Genomic DNA, 23,221 nt, shown 5'->3' with positions numbered 1-23,221 from the left:
AAAGGCGGTCTTCCATTCGTCTCCCTCGCGGATTCGGATGAGATTATAGGCACCCCGAAGATCCAGCTTGGTAAAAAGATTGGCGCCCCTTAACTGGTCAAAGAGTTCAGAAATTAAAGGTAGAGGGTAACGGTTTTTAATGGTGATTTTATTTAACCCCCTATAGTCTATGCAAGGTCGCAGACTTCCATCCTTCTTTTCGACGAAGAAAAATCCAGCACCAGCAGGGGAGGAAGAAGGACGGATGAAGCCTCTCTGGAGATTCTCCTGGATATAAGATTTCATGGCTGCAGTCTCGGAAGGAGAAAGAGGATAGGTGCGACCACGGGGAGGCATGGAACCAGGAAGAAGCTCGACCGGGCAGTCGTAGGGTCGATGTGGAGGAAGAATCTCTGCAGAGCCTTTATTGAAGACATCAGCGAATGCTTGATAAGTGGAAGGCAGAGAAGAACTTGAAGAAATTGCAGAAACTTTGACAAGAGGCATAACAGGCAAACAGTTCTGTTGACAGAAAGGACTCCAGCGAGAGACTTGTGAGGAAGACCAATCAATGACTGGGTTATGTGTGCACAGCCATGGAAGTCCCAGTACAATTGGAGTGGAAGGGCAGTCAATAATAAGAAAAGACAGTCTCTCCAAATGCATCGTGCCCACCTTAAGAGAGAGTTCTTGTGTGGACTGGGAGATGATAGCAGAAGACAAGGGACGGTCATCAATGGCAAGGACCCGGAGAGGATTTGCCAAGGACTGAAGAGGAATGGCATGGTTGGAAGCGAAGACCTTGTCCATAAAGTTTCCAGCGGCCCCAGAATCAAGGAAAGCTTGTAAGGAAATCTTTCGAGAGCCCAGTTGGATCTGTACAGGGAGAAGAAAACGATGAGCAGAGGAACGAAGAGTGTGGGTAATTCCACCCACGGAAGTCTCCCCAGACTTGGCACCGGACTTTCTAGGCTTTATGGGGCATTCCAGAGCGAAGTGGGCCTTGCCCCCACAATAAAGACAAAGTCCTGCAGATCTTCTGCAAAGTTTCTCCGGCTCGGACAGATGATCATGTCCAATCTGCACAAATTTCTTGGCAAGTTGCGGAGGAGAAACAGGAGAAGAGGAAGTTACCGGAGGAGGAAGAACGGGTCTCTGGAAGCGAGGAGCTAAAGCAAGTTGAGACCTCTGCAATTTCCAGGCCCGCTCACAATCAGCTTGATGTTGCCTCTGCCGGGTGTCGACTTTCACCGCCAAGGAAACCAAATCTTCCCAAGAGGAGGGGATCTCACGGGACACGAGGTCGTTTTTGATCCGCATCGCCAGGCCGTTATAGAAGGCAGCATGATAACTGTCGTTGTTCCAGGATGTTTCGGCCAGCAAGGTACGAAACTCTATGGCGTATTCCGGCACAGAGCGAGTTCCTTGCTGTAACTGGAACAACCGAGCAGAAGCCGAGGCAGACCGACCTGGGGCGTCAAAAACTGTGCGGAGATCCCGGCAGAAAAATTTAGCATCATCTATGACTGGATCCTGCTTCTCCCAGAGTGGAGATGCCCATTCCAAAGCTTTCCCTTGCAGTCGGGAGATGATAAAGCCCACCTTGGCACGCTCTGTGACGTACTGGCCAGGAAGCAAAGAGAATTGGATTTCGCATTGGATGATGAATCCGCGACAAGCTTCTGGATCGCCGAAATACAGAGGAGGTGCAGGGATACGGGGCTCAGAGACACGTACCGGAGACACAGGAACCGGAGCAGGTACTTGGGCCGCTGGCAGGAATGCAGACAGCTTCTCCTGGATCGCCATAAGAACTTGGCCGAGATGGGCCTGCTGAGACTCATAGGAGAGCAAGCGTTCAGACAGTCCACGGACAGCTTGGCGGACTTCAGGCGAAGTTTGGGTCTCCTCCGCAGGGTCCATGGCCCAATTATACTGTAACGGGCCCGAAGGCACAGTAGTAGTAAGGACCAAAGAGGAGACCAGACCAGGTTCGAAGTACAAAAGGTTTATCCGGAAGAATAGTCAGGGCACAGGCAATGTCGGTTCAGGCAGCAATCAAACAGAGTCGAGAAAACAGGCAGGAATTAGTACACGGAGAAATCAGACAATATATATAACACACCCAGGAACACAAGAGAATGGAACCTATAATTGGGCAAGGACACAAAGGAAAATGGGGTTTAAATAGTTCAGTCTTTGGCGCCGAAACTTGACGCGCTGACGTCATGACGCCGACGCCAGCGTCTTCACGCTGGCGTCATCACGCCGGCGCACATTCTGACGCCGGCGTCCATTCTGACGCCGGCGTCCAATCCGAGGGCGACTCGTTCTTGACGCAATCAAAGCAAGGTCAGCAGGAACAGCATGGTGGAGCAGAGGGACGTCATCCAGGTCGCCATCTTGGACACCAGGTAAGTCGGATTCCAATACAACATTATCTTGAAGAATTTGTTGATATTGAGTTGAATTCATCCGACCCTCGACTTTAACAAGGGCCCCAGTCCCTGAACTAGCCCCACAGCATGATGGAACCTCCACCAAATTTGACAGTATGTAGCAGGTGTTTTTCTTGGAATGCGGTGTTCTTCTTCCGCCATGCAAAGCGCATTTTGTTATGACCAAATAACTCCATTTTTGTCTTATCAGTCCAATGCACTTTGTTCCAAAATGACTGTGGCTTGTCTAAATGAGCTTTTGCATACAAGCGACTGTTTATGGCGTAAGTGCAGAAAGGGCTTTTTTTCTCATCACCCTGCCATACAAATGTTCTTTGTGCATATAGGTCGTTTATTGGGTGGAGACTCCATCCAATAAACACTCTCTTTTGTTTCAGATCTCTAGCCAATAAACAACCTATTGTTTTATCTCCACCCAATAAACAACCTATTGTTTCACCTTAAACCCTGAGAGTGTGGATCCCTTCTTTGCTGTATATCTATGGATTTATCTTGAACTGCACCCAGGCCAGGAGGACTACAGTAACGTGAATGCCAGCATATATATTTGGGAAGTTTTTCCAAGTAAATGTTAAATGTAAAACTATTTTAGACATTTTTATTTCCTGGCTACTGGGCCTTTTATTGGTGGCAGGGTCACTGAAAGCTGTAGTGCAACAACAGCTTGAGAGCCAGGGGTCAGATATTAGTGCTCTGTCAGATGTTTTAACTTCTTCCTTTACTGGTTAAATGATTCGTAAAACTTTACTGGAAACATGAGGCAAGAGATATCCCAGGGACCTTTTTGGCATAATTGCTTCTCCTGAGCTCTCAGCATTGCTGTCACTCTGTGTTCTAACACTGTGTTCTAACACTTGCTAAGCAATTTTCATAGCTCTCAAAACACAGGCAGCTTAAGTGTTACTTTTTTACTTTGGACCGGTGCTGCTCAAGGTGCTTCTAGCCAGTGTTGTAGGTCAAACAGCATTAATGAGATACAAACATTACCTTGACAAAGTACAGCTTTTTAGGGATCATGTTTCTAGTTTAACTTAGCATTATGTGTGTGTGTGTGTGTGCCAGAGCTAAACTGAAAGGAATAGTAAAACCAAAATTATTTTTTAGAAAAATGTTATAGACACTATTCCTTCCCTAAATATTTAAAGTAGAACCCCTGGTTTTTACTGCAGTATTTGCCGTCAACTGCCCTGTGTACACTCAACTTTTTTTATGTCTGGGTGACAGGTCCACTTTAAAAAAAAAAAACAAAAACATTTTTTGATCAATCTCCCAAACCTGAATTTCCTTAACTCACCAATAATTATACTCGATAAAATCGATGCGTGAAAAAGTTGTGACAAAATAGTGTCGCTTTGAATTGTGACTTTTTTAAATTGTCTCTCTGAAAACTCAAATTTATAGAGTTGTCGACTGAAGAACTTAATTTATGGGATTATCAAATGTGAACCATCACAAACAGCCCGAAACTATTGAGAATCCTGAATATAAAAAGCATGTTTCAGTTGTTAAATGAACCATCTGCCATTGAGCTGGAGTATTTTTGGATTTTGAGCAGTTTAGGAGAATAATAAATCTAAAAAAAAATTTAGTTTTATTACTAGAATTTGGATTTTTTGACCTTTAAAACCCAACCAGAAAAAATTGATAAATAGTCCCCTAGATGTTTTAAGATTAATCAGACACACAAACACACAAACACACTTTTAGATAAAAAGACGTCATCTACGACATTTTTGTAGAAGATATATTTTCAAATTTCAAGCTATTTATTCAATTTGAGTATTAATTTGATTAATTTGAAATGTGGCAACCTCTTTGGAAAATAAGGGTAGATAATTTTCTGCATTGTATTTTTCTTTAGCATTTACATAATTATACAGCCTTTTTTCTTTTTAATTGCTCGTGAGGATGGTGGGGTAGACACCACACATATAGTGCTGCTGTTACTACAGCCAGTGTGGCAACCCCCACAGCCACAAGAAGCTTATTTTGATGAAAGATAACACTTTTGAAGCAAAGGCAAAAGTTTCTGAAGTGCATATATTTTAAGTGTTATATAATCTACAAACCTAATGGTTTTAGAGATCTATTATTTATTGTAGTATAATTTCGTATATGTGAAATCATTATGATTTAATTTAATAAACCAGTGTGACATTTAAATTATTCTAATATACTGTCATTGGATCTATCGTCCACTAATCCTCTTTGTAGTGCTTTTGTAAAAATAAGCCTTCTTTGTATTTAGAGATTACTGTCTTACAAAGAAAAAAATAGTCCTCAATAAAAAATGAGAAATGGAGTGGCAAAGCGATTCTGGGGTCCCCCAATTTTTTTCTACTTTAGAGACACCAGCAAACAATAACATTGCTGCATCAATGCTTTATTTCACTTTAAGTGTAACTGATTCATTATTTCCTAACAATGTTTCTGCAACATGAACTTCCCTAAACAGCTACATATTTGTATACCTTGTGTCTCACTTATTTCCTCCCCTATAAATGATAAGCCCTTGCGGAAAGGGTTTTTATTCTTCATTTCATTCATCTGTCTTTATGTCAGTTATTATGTACCCTTATTCACAGTACAGGTATAGGATCCCTTATCTGGAAACCCGGTATCCAGAAAGCTCCGAATTATGGAATGGCTGTCTCCCATAGACTCCATTTTATCCAAATAATCCAAATTTTTAAAAATGATTTCCTTTTTCTCAGTAATAATGAAACCATAGCTTGTACTTGATCCCAACTAAGATATAATGAATCCTTATTGGAAGCAAAACCAGCCTATTGGGTTTATTTAATGTTTTTTTTTTTTCCAAAATAAATTTTTTTTTATTGGTTTCACACAATCCACAGTACAGAACGAAAGGCATAATAAAAGCAGCAGATCACAGCAGTACATAAGATGACATAGTAGCGTGTCTACATTCTGACCATTCTCCGAGCTCCTACTAAGACATGACACCAGCTGGAGTGGAAGGGAGATGTGCTCGAAGTTACCGAAACAGTTATGTCTAAGACAGTTCTAAGTCCCACTATCGGCCCTTCAAACAAAAAACTTCTGGTCAATTTCAAATAGGCACAAAGATGACTGTGTTGACGTAAGTTAGTGGTGTGGAAACCAATGAGTATCGTTGCATATCAATAGCTATTGTCAATAGGAAAACAAATATAACGGAAAGGATAGTGGAAGTTGGGGAAAAAAGAAAAAGATCAGAAGGGAGGGAGTGGGAAAGGAGGAGAGGAACTATCCAGGATCATTCACAGAATAATAAATAAACATCCCTTAACAAAAACGTGACCTTTACCTGAGTCAGCGTAGCCGAAGTCCGGGGGAGAAAGATAGTGAGAGATATCGCGTAGAAACAAAAAGAAAATTTTGGATTATGTAATGTTTAAATGAATTTCTAGTAGACATAAGGTATGAAGACCCAAATTACGGAAAGATCCGTTATCCGGAAAACCTCAGGTCCCGAGCATTCTGGATAACAGGTTCCATACCTGTACTAAGGAATATGTTGATGCTTTATAAATAGTGTAATAATCAATGTATAGTGTAATAATCAATGTATGGATGCTGGGTATCAAAATTAACTTTCTTTAGCTTTTACAGGTATGAGACCCATTATCCAGAATGCTCGGGACCTGATGTTTTCTGGATAACGTATCTTTCTGTAATTTGTATCTTCATACCTTAAATCTACTAGAAAATCATTTAAACATTACATAAACCCAATAGGCTGGTTTTGCCTCCAGTAAGGGTTTATTATATCTTAGTTTGGATCAGGTACAAGGTACTGTTTTGTTATTACAGAGAAAAATGAAATCGATGTTTAAAATTTGGATAAAATAGAGTCTATGGGAGATAGCCTTCCCGTAATTCAAGGCTTTCTGGATAATACTAAACCTTTTTTATTATTCTTCCTATATTGTTATGTAAACTATATATCCCTTGCAATGGAAGATGAGCCTAGCTCAGTATGATTTTCTTATCTAATATTATTAGACTTACCTGCTCATCGCAAACGTTATTTTAGGCTAGAGAATGCAAAAGTCTTAGACTTGCACATTTCTTACTAGTGAATCCAGTGAAAATATCCATGTCTAGCTAAAAGGTGCATGATGGCTGTGTCCACACAGGGGAATACAGGTATGGGACCTGTTATGCATAAAGCTCGAGACTTGGGGTTTTTCAGATAAGGGATCTTTCCATAATTTGGATCTCCATACCTTAAGTCTACTTAAGAATCATTTAAACAATAAACCCAATATGATTGTTTTGCCACCAATATGGATCCATTATATCTTAGTACTTGGGATAAAATGCAATGTGCTGTTTTATTTGTACAGAGAAAATTAAATAGTTTTTAAAAAAAAAAGTTGATTAAAATGCAGTTTATGGGGGGTGTCCTTCCCATAATTCAATTTGGATCTGTCTGGATATTGGGTTTCCGGATAAATAATCTCATACCTGTATATTATATTGGCATGCCTATACCCTAATCGTATGAGGATTCATGGCATGTTTCTGTAGATAAAAAACGAACATGGTGTAACTGTTAGGCACTATAGGACAGGTTTACTGCACTGTTGTGGTGTTGCCTGTTTCCCTGTGTGGCCAACAGTACTGGACTGTGACCAGCAATGGAGATTGTTGAATGAGATTTTCTACAGTGAAATTTGAGTATATCTGAGGCTAGCAACTGGGGTTCCCTATGGGATGCCATACACATGTGCATGCCTTACTTTTTTTTTTTTTTGGAATTCCTTGGTCATTAAAGTGATACTGACACTAAAAAACTACTTTTTATAATATAAATGTACATTAAACGTTACCTATAGGTCACATGCAAAGTCAATTTTATGGTAGATGTAAAAAAAAGTTTCTGGTGTCAGCATCTCTTTAAGTCATAAGTATATTCTGCGTCAATTTACTCTGTGTACGAAGGATAAAAACTATGCAAAAATCTTACTTAATATGTATTTGTTCATTATCAGATGCTTGCGGATGAATCTGATGTAATTATTCTACGTGCCAGTACATGAAGCAATCATTTCCTCTTGATAAAATTACAAATATACATTCATAACTGGAAATCTGGTAAAGTCACTGCTTACTCACTTACCAGTTTGTTGAAGGAACTGATTTCTACAAATCCCCTTTCAAGAAGTCTTTTGTGATGTTTAGGGTATTAATATTATTGTAGTAGTATTCTTCTCCTGAAGCTCCTGTAGAACCAAAAACAGACTGAAAACGAAATAACTACTAGAAAGTAGCCTAGAAATTACCCATTATTTGGATTTATATTCTAAAAGTCACAATATAAGGCAGTTCATGATTGATGGTAGTGATGCACATGTTAACGGTAAGTCAACCCTACCCACCGAGCCTCCAGTATTTGTAGACCTATGTCCAACCCGTCCATCTTTGGCCTTACCAAAGGGGCAGGACAAGAAGACGCATGTCTATAAATATTGATGTATGAAAGTGGAAGCAGGGTAAAGTAAGGTTGTGGGCAGTTGGTAAAGTTTTTGACACTCGAAACAAGTGTGGATGCTGGGTTGAATTTACCCGACCTGTGGATAATCCCTCAGGATTATTGCTGGACCAAACATTGCTAATGGATGGCCGCTGACCCTGGGAGCTAAAAACAAGTAATGGTTTTATTTTATTGTTTATAGTTACTTTACATAGTTTATCTTTCTAGTCAAACCCTCTTCTGTGCATATATCAGTCTCTCATTGAAACTGCTGCTTGATTGCTAGGGTAAAGTTGACTTAATGGAGAACATTATTTCTTTTTATAAGGAAAATATTTTTATATGCTCTGCATGCAAATTTGGGGGGGAGGGTTACAAGGATTCAAAAAGATATTTGGAGCAGGCTGAATAATATGCAGCCTTTAGCCCGCAGGTTGGTAACAAACTCTGTAATCGAAAAAAGGGCAAGAAACGGCTACATTAAGTAATGGAGAGTGAAACACCCATCCAGTTACAATGTAGCCAGCCAACCAGTTTAGGCTAAGGTTGCAACAATGTATTAAAATATAACTTTTAATTTATATTATATTAAAAAAGAATTATCTGGCAACACCAGCATACACACTCAAAGCGTATAGAACTCTACGCCGTGCGGGACCATGACCCTAAAATAACACACAATTAAAAACCGATGCGCAGGCTGGAATGGTGGTGGATACTGAAATGTACTAAATAACGGATTCAAATATCCACTGTCACTACCAGCTCAGCAGGGGTACTTATCAGAGTACAATTGCCATAAGTTCCTACCCTTCCCCCAGCTCTCCTTCTACCTGGCTACATTGGGAAGAGTGGGAGCTATCCACACCACCTACGCCGCCCTACGCATTTTGCTGTCAAGCAGCTTCGTCAGGGGCATAAGTGCTGGCTACATTGTAACTGGATGGGTGTTTCACTCTCCATTACTTAATGTAGCTGTTTCTTGCCCCTTTTTTCGATTACAGGGTTACAAGAATTGCATTATGTATGTGCAACACCGCAATGCTTTGAATAATTAATGAAAAATACTAATATCCACCTTGTGTGGCTATTCTTTTTCTTCCCTTTAATCATATATTGTCACCATAGTCCAGTGTCTGGGCTTCTGACCAGCATCTTGTGGTGTTTATTTTCCTAGAACCACAGTGCAGAAGACGTTTTCCGTAATACAATTAAATCTCTTCCATAATGGTAGTCTAATACAATCAGTGCTTCAATATCTAGTTGGCACAGTGCCTGAAAAAATACATTTGGTTCCTCTTCACCTGGCTTACAATGCCAGTTACTTACACCTGCTGCATGGACTAACATTTAAATCTTTAACAAATGATTAATCATATTTTACTCTCTATTCAACTGGAAATTTCTGATACGTTTTGTTTAAATGTTCTGTTGCGTGGTTACGCCTGCGTTTTGGGGAAATAAAAGCTTCCATGGAACAGTTTATCTTAGTCAGTCATTCTGATATTAAAGGGATACTGTCATGGGGAAAAAATTTTTTTTCAAAATGAATCAGTTAATAGTGCAGCTCCAGCAGAATTCTGCACTGAAATCCATTTCTCAAAAGGGCAAACATTTTTTTTATATTCAATTTTGAAATCTGACATGGGGCTAGACATTTTGTCAATTTCCCAGCTGCCCCAAGTCATTTGACTTGTGCTCTGATAAACTTCAATCACTCTTTACTGCTGTACTGCAAGTTGGAGTGATATCACCCCCTCCCTTTTCCCCCCCAGCAGCCAAACAAAAGAACAATGGGAAGGTAACCAGATAGCAGCTCCCTAACACAAGATAACAGCTGCCTGGTAGATCTAAGAACAACACTCAATAGTAAAAACCCATGTCCCACTGAGACACATTCAATTACATTGAAAAGGAAAAACAGCAGCCTGCCAGAAAGCATTTCTCTCCTAAAGTTCAGGCACAAGTCACATGACCAGGGGCAGCTGGGAATTTGACAAAATGTCTAGCCCCATGTCAGATTTCAAAATTGAATATAAAAAAATCTGTTTGCTCTTTTGAGAAATGGATTTCAGTGCAGAATTCTGCTGGAGCAGCACTATTAACTGATTCATCTTGAAAAAATTTTTTTTTCCCATGACAGTATCCCTTTAAAGGAGAAGGAAAGGTACCGAAGAAGTTTATTGTCAATAGATTAGCCACAATAGTACAAGCTATAACACTATTTATTCCATAGAATGCCTTACCATACCTGAGTAACAACTCTAGAAACCCTCTCTGTTTGTTTAGGATAGAAACTGCCATATTCACTTGGTGTGACATCACTTTCTGCCTACATTTCCCTGCTCACTCATAACTCTGGGCTCAGATTACAGCAGGGAGGGGGGGAGGAACAAACTGAGCATGCTCAAGCCCTGCCCTGGAGGTTTAAGCTGAAGGTAGGAAGTCTGATACAGAAGCCCATGTGTACACAATAGAAGGAAATAAGTGCTGTGTTTCTTTTGCCAGAGGAGTCAGAGCAACATTACGTTGAGGGGTTACTGGTGTATTTATATAGACCTTATAGCTTACTTACTTTTAGCCTTTCCTTCTTCTTTAAGAGACATATTCTTGCATCAATAGGGTTCCGTGAATAGAAATCCTTAGTAATGTAATCACTTTAGCAGACCCATATTTAAAGGGTATATACTGTAGTATTTCTTAAAATTGCCTTTATCATGTAGTTAACAATTAATAATATTCGTGAGACTAAGGACAGTTGTTCCTCCCCCCCCCCAAAAAAAAATTATTGCATAAATAAAGATAATTTAATTCTAAAAAGTTGTCCAGTATACATTGGTGAAACATTTTCAGAGGTTTAAAGTTATTGGAAAGGTAATTGGCATTGAGGATAACTGACTTTTGTTACATTGTTGTAACAGTCTGAATAAGAGAGCAAGAGAACATAAAGACGTAAGTAAAAACTATCTACAGATACATTGAAAAATGTATGCATATATGTATAATGTGCATAGAATTGTCCAGTGTTTTGGTCCTCATTACGGCCTTTTTCAAGGGAGAAAACTTTATACAATATATAGGCAGTGCTGGTCCATATGGCATTTTTTTGGTATACTACTTTTGACAGTGCACCTCGCTTTTATTTTTGTATAGTACTGCAACACACAATGGGTCTTAAAAAGGTACTAGGAATTAATAAAAATGCTAGACATGATATAGTGAGATGTATACTGTAAATATATGTTGGAAGGCTTAGGCACACAAAGCCTGGGGTACATACTGGCATTACAGTCCAAATAAGCAAAAGTAAAGAATTATGCTGCTTAAAAAAGCAGGCACAGGGATTGTCAGACTGTAATTCAAAAAAATCTGTTTGCAACCTAACATCTTCCAGTAATGGTCCTGCTAGGTTAAAAAGTAATCTCTCGGTCCAAATCTTATTCTCTATGCCCCAGGTCTCATTAAGCATTTGAAGCTGGAAGTTGTATAGTTTAAGGCTTTTTGGGGCTTCCTGTAACTTGAATTCTTGAATTTTTGCAGGTTTTTAATGCAAAAACAGCAGAACTGCTAAGCCACCATCAAGTAGAAATCAAACAAAAGTTTCCAAAAGAAGGGTAAGTGCAAGCAAACTACAATATGCACTAATATAAAATAAAGGATCCACATTGTGCATTTAAATAGCCTCATTAATGAGAATCCTGTATTAAATTAGATGAAAATAGAATTGAATAACAATAATTGAAACTTTCATGTTGTATATACGCTAATAAGCGTATTGTACTTCTACTTTGTAAAAAGTGTTGATATGAGCTGTACTTAATTAGATGCCTTTTAAAGCATAGGTGGGATTGTTTTAATAGTTTTTGTGGGGGGGAAAAGATCAGATTATTCACTTCTATTGTATGTTTGCATATATTTATGGGTTGTAGTATATCTGGTTATTGGTCCCTATAGTAGTAAAAAAATTTATGGTAATACTATAGTTGCCACTTTATATTGCATAAAGTTACCAGTCAGCAGTGGGGGTGGCAACAAAAGGGGCAGGTCATGATGTAGGAGGGACAGGCTGGTGACAATGTGGGCGGAGCTATTAAGAAAAAAAAGAAGAGGACGGGAAAGTTTTAGGGCGGATTGGTGGCTTAATGGGGCAAGCCAGGGGCTGCACTTTGGAGTATCACAGATTTACCGGCAACTAGATTTCCTGTTTGTAATACCGGCGGGCCTTGGTAGGTGTTTTACCAGGGAGGCTGGTAAAATACCAGCAGAGTGCCAACCCTATCTAAGACTTGTGATTTGTTTAAATTCAAACCACTGCCCAGTTCATTGACACTGGAGAGCACACACATTATTATTATCAAAATTTTTATGAAGCACCAACATATTCTGAAATGCTCTAGAATGGTTATATACACTGAACATACAGATTTACATCTGCGCCGTGCTGAAAAGCGTATAATAGGGCCAGCATTCCCTCACTGATCAAAAAAGTTTTACCTAGTCTTATATTCTACAGTGGCCAAAGTTTAATTTGGAAGCTTAACTGTCCATATATGAGCCCTCCCTGATTGATTCTCTAATATCTCTAATGTGTTTGAAAATCTCATCAGCCAGGGGCTGCATTGGCATGTTGATGAGGCCTTCTCCAAACAGGCCTACATAGGCACTTATTATGATCCGATAGTTGGCCTGGGAGCCCAATGCCCTTACTTTATAAACATGCAGTGTAGACACAGTGCAAGTCTTTTTCAATAAGTTTTTTTTTTTTTGTTTATAAATGAACATTTCATTATTTACAGGGAAGTTTCTGGGGTCCTTGCTGCCACCGCACTCTACACTTTTCTGAGTTTCAGAATGGTCGAGACAAGGCTAAATTGCTAGATCAGAAAGAGCAATTGTGCTATCCAAAGAGCCAAAAATCTGTCTTTTTGCCTCTCCTAGTAACTTGCGGACTGCTGCTGCCTGAGGCATGTTTCTCAACTTTCCTCATGGCAGCAGTGCTCCTGATTATTTAAGATAAATCAGTTTTAAATGTAAACATCCCTATTCTATTGTGGCCTAGCTTTGGGGTCCTAGGTTTGATTCTATCCAGGGTACTAGGTATACTGACCTGGTTTTTGTGTGTTCTCTGGTTTCCTCCCACAGACCACAAACATAAATGCATAAATAGTAAATAAAAATTTGTTCCTCATGAAATTGACTATTGAATGTAAATATGACAGAGACGTGCTGTGCTTCACTGGGGCAAAGATGGATGTTATCACTGTAAAATGTTGCATAATATATTGGCACTATATAAATAAAGGGTATTGAAAAAAAATAATAAACATCATTCAAATTAGAGACTAGCTTAGTGGTGTTCCCAACTGCAATTAATTTGTATAAAATATATTCTTATAAATAGTGTTTAATGATGTCACAAGACCAATTGAGTTCCATCACTTCATTAAATCACTTAGCCCGAGTCCTATATTTCACAGTAGGTAATAGTTGGGTTTTGACTGTGCTGTAATGTGTAAAAATCGCATTTGTTTTGAGCAGGTCGTACAAATCTCTACCTCCTGAGAGTTAATTGCAAGGTCATTTTGTTAAATCAAAAGTTTTTTTTTTATTCTTTTGCAGATGGGTAGAGCAAGATCCAAAGGAAATTTTACGGTCTGTTTATGAATGTGTAGAGAAGACGTGTGAGAAGCTGACCCAACTAAACATTGACATCACAAATATCAAAGGTCTTTTTAATGCCATGTTCACAAAACTTCTCAATTTGATCTCCGGAAAATATCTTTATTTTTTGTCTACTTGAATGTAGAGGGCTAACATGAGCATACATACTTTAGAATTATTGTCACAAAAATGTATCTTCTTGTGATGCGATCTATGGAGTCTATGTAGTTCAGCCCAAGCCAGTATAGACCAAAGGCATATTACCTGCTGGTCCCAACAGCTCATCATTATTTTTCTAAGGATGTACTTAATGTTCTTGGAAGTCATGCTCCTCCTTATTAAAATCTTTGAAACTGTAGCTGCTACTGAATTCACATGAAACTAGGGCATATTTTCGTGCTTGAACTTTGTACAAGCATTTGGAGCTAAGGGCTCTTTATCTAGTTTTATAATCCAGTGATTAGTTTATCAGTATTGTTGATAAGTATTTTTATTATGCCAGTATACATCTCTTCAGCAATTATAAAACTACATGAGTAAGTATGCATCTTACTGAATTGTAGGTCCTTTAGCAAGGTCCTAATATTTCCATGAAACAAATCCAGTGGGCCAATACATATTTAGGTATTGATATTTCTTAACCAATAGCTGTCATTTAATCTGTAACCTTTTTTATGATATGACTAGTTAGCATCAGCTTGTGAAAGTTCAGTTGATTCAGTTAAAATATACATTTCTAGCACTCTAGAAGGTCTTTCTACAGAACCTATTTTGTAGATATTTTCCTGTTATGTAAGTGTGGAATTTTGAATTGTGATGGTATTACTGATATTGGCAGGAAGAAAAGAGTCCTTTAACTACTGTATAAGTGATTTCACTTGTTTTTCAACTTATTTTTTTTATTTCATTTTGGTTTAGGTAAATTGACCCCAGCTGTTTTTCTATTTTTATAGCTTGTCCGTCTATCACACACTTTCCTATTTTTCCTTTATCCCTATATTGCTATAGCTTCACAATTGCTATTGCCCGAAAGGCAGCTTAAATTCTACAAATCTTCAGAATATAGGCCAATAGCAAATTGTCTTTAACATCTTTTTGTGCATTTCATGCTAAAAAGCAATTCAAAAGTAAACGTCCCCCTTATTATTATTTCTTTAAGCTAAACTGTCAAACAGGATATCAAATTTCTGAACTATGAAAAGATAAAAATGTGTTTTAATTTTTAATATTGTGGCATGTTTTTTTTTTCTTTAGCAATTGGAGTCAGTAACCAAAGGGAAACAACTGTGGTGTGGGACAAGACAACAGGAGAGCCTCTGTACAATGCTATTGGTGAGTTATGTGGCTTTTATGCCATTGTTCTTTCTGTCTGCCTCTCATTTTTGTTGTATTCAAGTTTAGATATGCAGTAATATACATAACATATCAAAGAGATCTATCTAGATCTAAAAATTCTCATACAAAATGCTGACCTTAGCATCACATTAAAACCCAGTTAGATACTTTTTATCCCCACTCAAGAACACATGCAGCCATTTTTCAGCAGATAACCTGTGAGGTGAACTTTGATGTCTGCCATCTAGGTGTTTTGTGCTTATTGGCTATTTTATGAGTATAGCCACATTTTAACTTGGACATAGCACTACTGCTGACTAAACCGAATATAAATACAACCCAAAATGTTTCATTCTATGAAATTCATGGAACCAGCTGGCTTGATTATTTGCTAGATTTGGTTAATCAATTATATTAATAAACCAACCAACTAATAACCTGGTTGTGAACACAGTATAGTTCATATACTAAACATACCTTTTTTTTGTTTGTGCAAGTGTGTTTCAGAATGATTGTTGAAAAAAATTCTACATTAATAAATGATATCAGGGAAAGAACCCCCAGGGCTCATGAAGACTCAATGTAATAGAATATCTAATATATCAAGGGGCTTTGCACAGTGACAGAAGAATGCAATTATATGCCATTATTTACATACTCAATGTTCTGCAGTCATTAGAGCTATACGAAAACATAATATTTATCATAGGTACAGTGTTGTGGACATAGAACTGTTTACTTCTATACCCTTGACTCACACATTGTTCTGGATATTCTGCTGTCCCAATTAGTCCCTCATTAGTTGTTATTACCCCTTTATACAATGTTGTAAGTTGCACATATGTTGTTCCACATCCAGGATGTTTATGTGCTGCACCAATTCTCTGGAATTCCCTTTCCCATCCCTTTTAAGCTTCCAGTTCTTGTAAAGTTTATTTTAAACCTACCTCTTAATACAAATCAAAAACTTACCATGAGTTGGGAAACAATACAGGCATGAAAAAAGTTCCGGGATGCGGTCGTGATTGGCTATTTGGTAGCCCCTAGGTGGCTCTATTTGGCAGTACAACTGGATTTTATTCAACCAAAACTTGCCTCCAAGTTAAGAGTTTAAAAAAAAGCACCTGCTCTGAGGCCACTGAGAGTAGCAGCCAAGGAGTTTGTGAACAACATGTTGCTCCCAAGCCAATGGTTGGGGATCACTGATCTCCAACATCATTTTTCAGGCTTGCTTATACAATACATAAATGTTAATTGAAAAAAAGTGTAACAGGATAATGTAATAAAAGGTGCAAAGTTTGCCCAGGTAAACTTACCCATAGTAACAGTGGCAAACTCTGCACTTTTGATTACATTTCCCCGTAAATCTTAAAATCCCCATATAATCTTGCACAGGTAATATGCATATTAGAAGTCAAAAGGCTCAGTTCATTAATTAAACCAATAAAAGATCATCTTAAGAGCTCAATAGAGCATCCGAAATGAGAACCATACATGTTAAACCAATAAAAGCTTTTCTATATACCTAGGCTTCAGCACAAATATGTATACTGGAACGTCTCTGGTTTCTTATAAAGAACCAAATTAGTATCCAAGGACACATTTGTAGCATATAATTGCCAATTCCACCATTGCCAGCTTGAAATATTTCAAAAGATTTTTCTAAATTAGTGTGGCATCTAACCCTTTGGATATTTATATTGGGATTTAATATGTTGAACTTGAGACCAAGAGAAGTTTGGCTAATGGCACATAAGCATAATCTTCAGTTGTTGATCTGAAATGATTCAAAATACATGGAATTGTGTTTTATTTTAAAATACAGACACACCAGTCTTTAAATTCTTGCTTCTTTCAAAGACTTTTTTTATTTTTTGAATTTTAAATCTAATGTTCGAACACTGTTCTATTCTTCACTTGCATTGTGCAGTCCTAGCGTAACAACACCAGAGTTTGTTTACTGTGAAAGTGCAAAGGTTTCTTTCAGATGGCTAAGCAAAGTAAATTATCAACCAACTAATTGTTTTTGCAGCTCTCAGCTGATTAGTATTGGTAACACACTTACAGGTAAGTCAGTAAGTTGAAGGCTACTGGCATATTCAGTTGTTTCTAAACAATTTGCACACCACTTTTTTTTATTGACAGAAATGTGACTTCTAAATGCCCAGAATTACTCTTCCTTTACATCCTATTTCAACTGCTCAAATATAGTACAGATAATTGCATAAAAATCACCTTTGACTAATTTACACAGGAAATCAAAGTGCAAGGTACGGTATAAAAGCAGTGGTTTTTTTTTTTAACTGTTTTAGTTCAAGACCCCATTAAAGGTTAAACCTTTAGTTAGGGCCCCTCTTTGCACACAACAAGGTTAAAGATATTAGTGTATCTGTCATTCAGCCATAGTTCCAAGAATATCTTGGAAAGCAAATACCCCAAATCTTGCCCGTTTTGTCTTGCCATAGAGAAAAATGTAAATTGCCAACTACTACACACACAACGCTATTTGAAATCGGCTTTAGTCTCAAAACGCAGAAACACATTTTTGAGTGATTTATCAGAAATAGCATGGCTATTCAGAAGTAGTGAAAATCTATGCTTACAAAACACACAAGGAGTTTAGTAGCCGCGATAGTATGCAAATTCTTGTGTGCACGGAATGTCGTAAGAACGTATGGACGTGATTTCTAGGGTGGCAATTTCGCATTCTTTGTTCCAGCGACTAAACGCTCACAATACTCTTGCGACAATACGCCACAGAAAATGCCTTTTTTAAAAGGATTTCTTTGACACAGGCTCATTGATCTTGTTGAAGAATGCACAGCCCGTGTGGGCGGCGAAAGCACAGTCCTCTGCCTGTTGATTTATACACTGTGGCATATCAAGACACCACTTTCTATTTTGGTTATGTCACCACTGGATTCCCTAATCAAATCAGAATCATGTCTTTAAACAATCCCAAAGCACTTTTCCAAGTGAATGTGCAGCACTGTATACACAAGTAGTACTACATAAATAAAAATATACATACATACACTTTATCTCTCAGTTCACTGTGTATTAATGGTCAATAAATATCTGCCCTGCACAAACTATTTCACAGTAGCAGTTCACTAGGACTAACTTCAAAAATCAGAGTCCAAGACAAGAAATGCAGTATTAGTAACAATGCGGTAATGGCGGAGCTCACCCAGTGCGTCCCTTCTCCCAGCTGACCGCTGCTCTTGCGATACGCCAGTCACTTCCAACTGGCTCCAACATACACACAAGAACACGCTGCGGAGTGCTGATCGAAACAATCCAAGAAGCAGTGTAATATCAATCCGGCTTTATTTCAACGCTTAAAATTACATGGAACAGAGAGACGTGCAAGTCTCTCTCACGCGTTTCGTGTCTACATCCTTGGCACTTCATCAGAGTAGCCAAGGATGTAGGCACAAAATGCATTAGAGAGTCTCGCATACCCCTCCGTTCCATGTAATTTTAAGTGTTGAAATAAAGCCGGACTGATATTACACTGCCTCCTGGATTGTTCCGATCAGCGCTCCACAGCAAGTTCTTGTGTGTAAGAAATGCAGTAGCAGGCCATTTTCAAACACTTTGGGGCAAATTCACTAAGCGCCGAACGCTAGCGTTAATTCGCTAGCGTTTGGCATTTTCGTTACTGCGCAAATTCACTAACGAACACTGGCGTAGTTTCGCTAGTGTTACTTCGCACCCTTACGCCAGGCGAATTTTCGCTTGCGACGTAACTATGCAAATTCACTAACTTGCGCAGTGTACTGAACGCTACCTTTTACGCTAGACTTCCTTCGCCACCTCAGACCTGGCGAAGCGCAATAGAGTAGATAGGGATTGTTTCAAAAAAAGTCTCATTTTTTTCTAAGTCCCAAAAAACTCTGGCGTGTTTTCTACATGATGGGTGATAGGCTGAAAAAGATCGAAAAAATTTTTGGGGCTCCCCTCCTTCCCCCCTACATTTCCTGACTCATGGCAACTTACCTAGTGGACACATGTGTAGGGCAAAATAAAATTTTTATTTGATGATTTGAAGGTTTTCTTGGCATTTGTAGTGCTGATACGTATTCCTCCATTGAAATTTGAATTTGGCGCTGTATGCAAATTAGCCTTCGCTAGCGTAACTTCGCTTTACATAGCGAATCAACGCTAGCGCAACTTCGCAACCTTACGCTACCCCTGAGCGCAACTTCGGATTTTAGTGAATTTGCGGAGCGCTGGCGAAACTACGCCTGGCGAAGTGCGGCGAAGTTGCGCCTGGCGCAACTTCGAATCTTAGTGAATTTGCCCCTTTGTCTGTACTCATGCTCTGGTCACACTTCACCTGACTGAGAATAAATTCTCAACATATAAAATATATCTGAATATTTTTTTATATGTAGATCATTTTTCCTGCAACACCTTGCGTTCCTTTTTTTTTTTTTTTTTTTGCAATTGTGCCTGCTTTCTAATGGTAGATGAAAATGTTAGAGAGAGCGATAAGCACAGAAAGGTAGTAATGAATACATAGCTTTATACCACTTTCTAACTACTTCACTAAGGTAGTGTCATACGTTACATACATATGCCGATAAAGAATACATGGTCTGTTCCATTCCAGACCATGTCTGCCTGTCAGGGTATTATAAAGATGGGGTGGAAGGCAGCGGGATACATTCCTTATGGCATCTTTTGTTTTTTTAACTGAAATCTGCCCCATATGTGCATCAAGGGGCAGGAGGCATATTTACACCAGCATAGAGGAAGATTACAGAAACAAGGCTTTATGACCACATTTCACTAGTTGACGGTGTCTGTCACATTATCACTATTTAAAGGAAAACTATTCCCCTCACAATGTATGTCTCTATAAAAATATATTGCATAGAAAAACTCGTGTTAAATCCTGCTTCATGAAAATAAACCATTTTTTATAATAATATACCTTTTAGTAGTATGTGCCATTGGGTACTCCTAAATAGAAAACTGCCATTTTAAAAAATAAGGCCCGCCCCCTGGGATCGTATGATTCACGATGCACACAATATACCAAACAAACTATACTTATTAGGTCAAATGAGCCAATTAACAGACAGAGTTCTGTAGTTTACTTCCACACTTCTTCCTGTTACAGTTAGAGTTGAAGTATTTCTGGTCAGGTGATCTCTGAGGCAGCACACAGACCATCACGAAATGGTGTTTCAAGGCAAGAGATGTAAAAGGGCATTATTTACTTAAATATATAAAATTATTTAATATGCTTTTAATTTGATATAAACTATCTGTTGCTCAAGTATTCATTTTGGGGGTATAGTTTTCCTTTAATTTTGTAAACATATGGATTCTGATTGGCTTCATCAATAAATATAATTATTATGCTGCCAAAGCTGATGTCTTTGTTGATTATTCAGGGACAGTCTTCAAGTATCAACAACACCAAAGGGAAAGCCGTGTCAAATGCTCTGCTTTCACGATATTCAGGATATTTGATCTTAATTTGTTTGAACAGTCTCGCTGTTCTGCAGACGACAGCCACTTTAGGCATAGAGCGGATGTCCTGAATGTGTCACCACAATCTTTAATTAAACACATTTAGTTATTTGGCTCTGAGCTAGATGGCTGTTAAATAATACACAGAACCCATGGAAAACTCATTATGAAGATGCCCTCTGATCCTTTGAATAGCTGATTCAGGGTTGAAGACACAGGTTTTATTATCCTAGTCATATAAATGCTATAAAGCCTGTAGTACAAGCTATCTGAGCTCTATTTTTGTGGATGAGCACCTGAGAGAAATACATTCTGGAAGCAAGAGTATTATAGCTGCCACACCCACTTAAAACTCCAGCAAGAGTTTTACCAGTGACTTGTAGATAGTAAATAAAATGATCACTTTGACTTTTGGAATTTTTAGATGAGACCGGAAAGCCTGGTATAGCAAGCTTACTCGTATAGCTAAAGTAAAATATTTTTATAAAATGTATGACAGTACAGTACTTGGTAGACTCATTAAAGCACATACTCTTATGGGATATACATGTATTAGTAATCCAAAAGCTCCAAAACATGACAATGCCATTCCCCATTATGTCTTATTTAAACAAAGAGGTATATATTTTATTTGAGCTACAATAAATTCATACTGAAGGAAAAGCAACTCTAATAAATGTAATATAACTAATAGTTATAGAAGGACAACATATAAAGTCCAATTGTTGGGAAAAAGTAATGTGCTGAAGAGGTTACAATTTGCCAAAGAACATATTGACTGACCTTAAGAAAAACGGCTCAACATTTTGTGGACTGATGAAAGCAAGATTGTTCTTTTAGGGTCTAGGGACCGCAGACAGTTTGTCAGAAGACACTGAATTCAAGCCACACTACTCTGTGGAGACCGTGAAACATGGTGGCACAAGCATCATGATATGAGGATTTTTCTCATACTATGGTGTTGGGCCTATTTATCACATACCAGGGATCATGGATCAGTTTCAATACTTCAAAATACTTGAAGAGTTCATGTTGCCTTATGCTGAAGAGGAAATGCCCTTGAAATGTGTTTTAACAAGACAACAACCCCAAAAACACCAGTAAACGAGCTACATCTTGTTTTCAGTCCAACAAGATTGATGTTATGGAGTGGCCAACCCATTGGCTGGACCTTAATCAGTAGAAAACCAATAGAAAACTTGTGGGGTGACATCAAATATGCTGTTTCTGAAGCAAGACCAAGAAATGCAGAAAATTTCTAGAATGTAACAGGTGCCAGAAGTTGGTTGACTCCATGCAACACAGATGTGCAGCATTTCTCAGAAAATGGTTATACAGGTATATGATCCCTTATCCGGAAACCCGATATCCAGAAAGCTCCGAATTACGGAATGGCTGTCTCCCATAGACTACATTTTATCCAAATCATCCAAATTTTTAAAAATGATTTCCTTTTTCTCTGTAATAATAAAACAGTACCTTGTACTTGATCCCAACGAAGATATAATTAATCCTTATTGGAAGCAAAACCAGCCAATTGGGTTTATTCAATGTTTAAATGAATTTCTAGTAGACTCAAGGCATGAAGACCCAAATTACGGAAAGATCCATAATCCGGAAAACCCCAGGTCATGAGCATTCTGGATAACAGGTCCCATACCTGTACAAATAAATATTCATTCCGTGATTCAAAGGAAAGCAACATTTTGAAACATTTTTCAGTTTATACACCGAAGGGGTTATTTATTAAAGTCCTAATGCCAAAAACTCTAAAAAAAAATCCAAATCTGAAAATCCGGCATCTCAGACCTTTTCAAGCTTGTATATAAGTCAATGGGGGAGGCCCCTATCCTATATGAAAGTTTCTGTGCTCTGCGCTGGAATTAACCCGAAAACAAGACTATTTCAAGCTTTTCAGACAAAAATCATCCCGAAAAATTGAGCAAAGAATCCAAAAATTTTGAGAAAATAATCAATCTATTTAAGAAAAAAACCCGAAAAAATTGTACGACTGATAAACAAGGCCCTGAATGTTTGCATTTGTAAAGAAGAATGCAGACTGTAAGGATATGCACAGTGATTTATTTTGTCTGTCTGTATGTGTGGTTTAAATGTTTTTCCCCTTTCTTTATTGCTGGCCAGCAAACTTATTTTTCAGACAAAGTAATAAACTGTGCTCTCCGCATTTTACCCAGCATTACAAGAATCTCCAGAAATATTACTTACTAAGTGCATTTGTTCCCATTCGGTATAATGTGCGCAAAACCTTAGCACTGGGTGTTTGCAGGATGCATGCACTGAGCTTAATTATCAATTGGTAAAAGCTGCACCAGGTCACATGTAAACAAAATGTGTTTTTCTTATATGCTGATGATGTGGTTTTGCCTGTGTTTTTTTTGTGAATAATAAGATTGTAAGCTCCTTTTATGGGGAGATAGAAAGCAAAATTTATATTTATATAAATCAATTTTTTTTTTTTTGTTAATAGTTTCAACTGCTGCTGGGAAAGGCAGACTTACATACTTAAGTAACATACAAAATGCTGTTGATGAGAACTCCTGATCTCAGAGCAAGCAGTCTGAGTGTAGGGTGGTTGCCTGAATAGACATAGTTGCAAGGTATCCTGTTTATTTTTGTTATATGGAGTTGGAACAGTGGTTTCTGTGAAAATGTAGCAAAAATACTTCTGTTCTTTTTTTGTTTGTTTCTTTTTTTGCTCTGGAAATAAATGAAAACGATTTATGATGAGTTGAAATATATTAAAAAAAAAAAAATGTAGAAAATAGACTTAGGATAATTATTATTTGTCAAATAATAC

General features: G+C 38.1%; 1 protein-coding gene across 1 annotated transcript in view; it reads left to right on the top strand.

Annotated features, from left to right (window-relative positions):
- gk.S (glycerol kinase S homeolog) overlaps nucleotides 1-23,221 on the top strand; it is a gene marked incomplete at its 5' end in the record, with an annotated part of 60,895 nt that overhangs the window by 7,237 nt on the left and 30,437 nt on the right. Inside the window, 3 exon segments of the mRNA NM_001087171.1 lie at nucleotides 11,461-11,534; nucleotides 13,540-13,646; nucleotides 14,836-14,913. Coding sequence (NP_001080640.1) covers nucleotides 11,461-11,534; nucleotides 13,540-13,646; nucleotides 14,836-14,913 — 259 coding nt within the window.

The sequence above is a fragment of the Xenopus laevis genome, chromosome 2S (assembly GCF_017654675.1).
Source record: "Xenopus laevis strain J_2021 chromosome 2S, Xenopus_laevis_v10.1, whole genome shotgun sequence".
In the NCBI taxonomy this organism is placed as follows: Eukaryota; Metazoa; Chordata; class Amphibia; order Anura; family Pipidae; genus Xenopus; species Xenopus laevis.
Note: the sequence above shows the minus strand (reverse complement) of the source record. Positions and strands in the feature narration are given on the sequence as shown.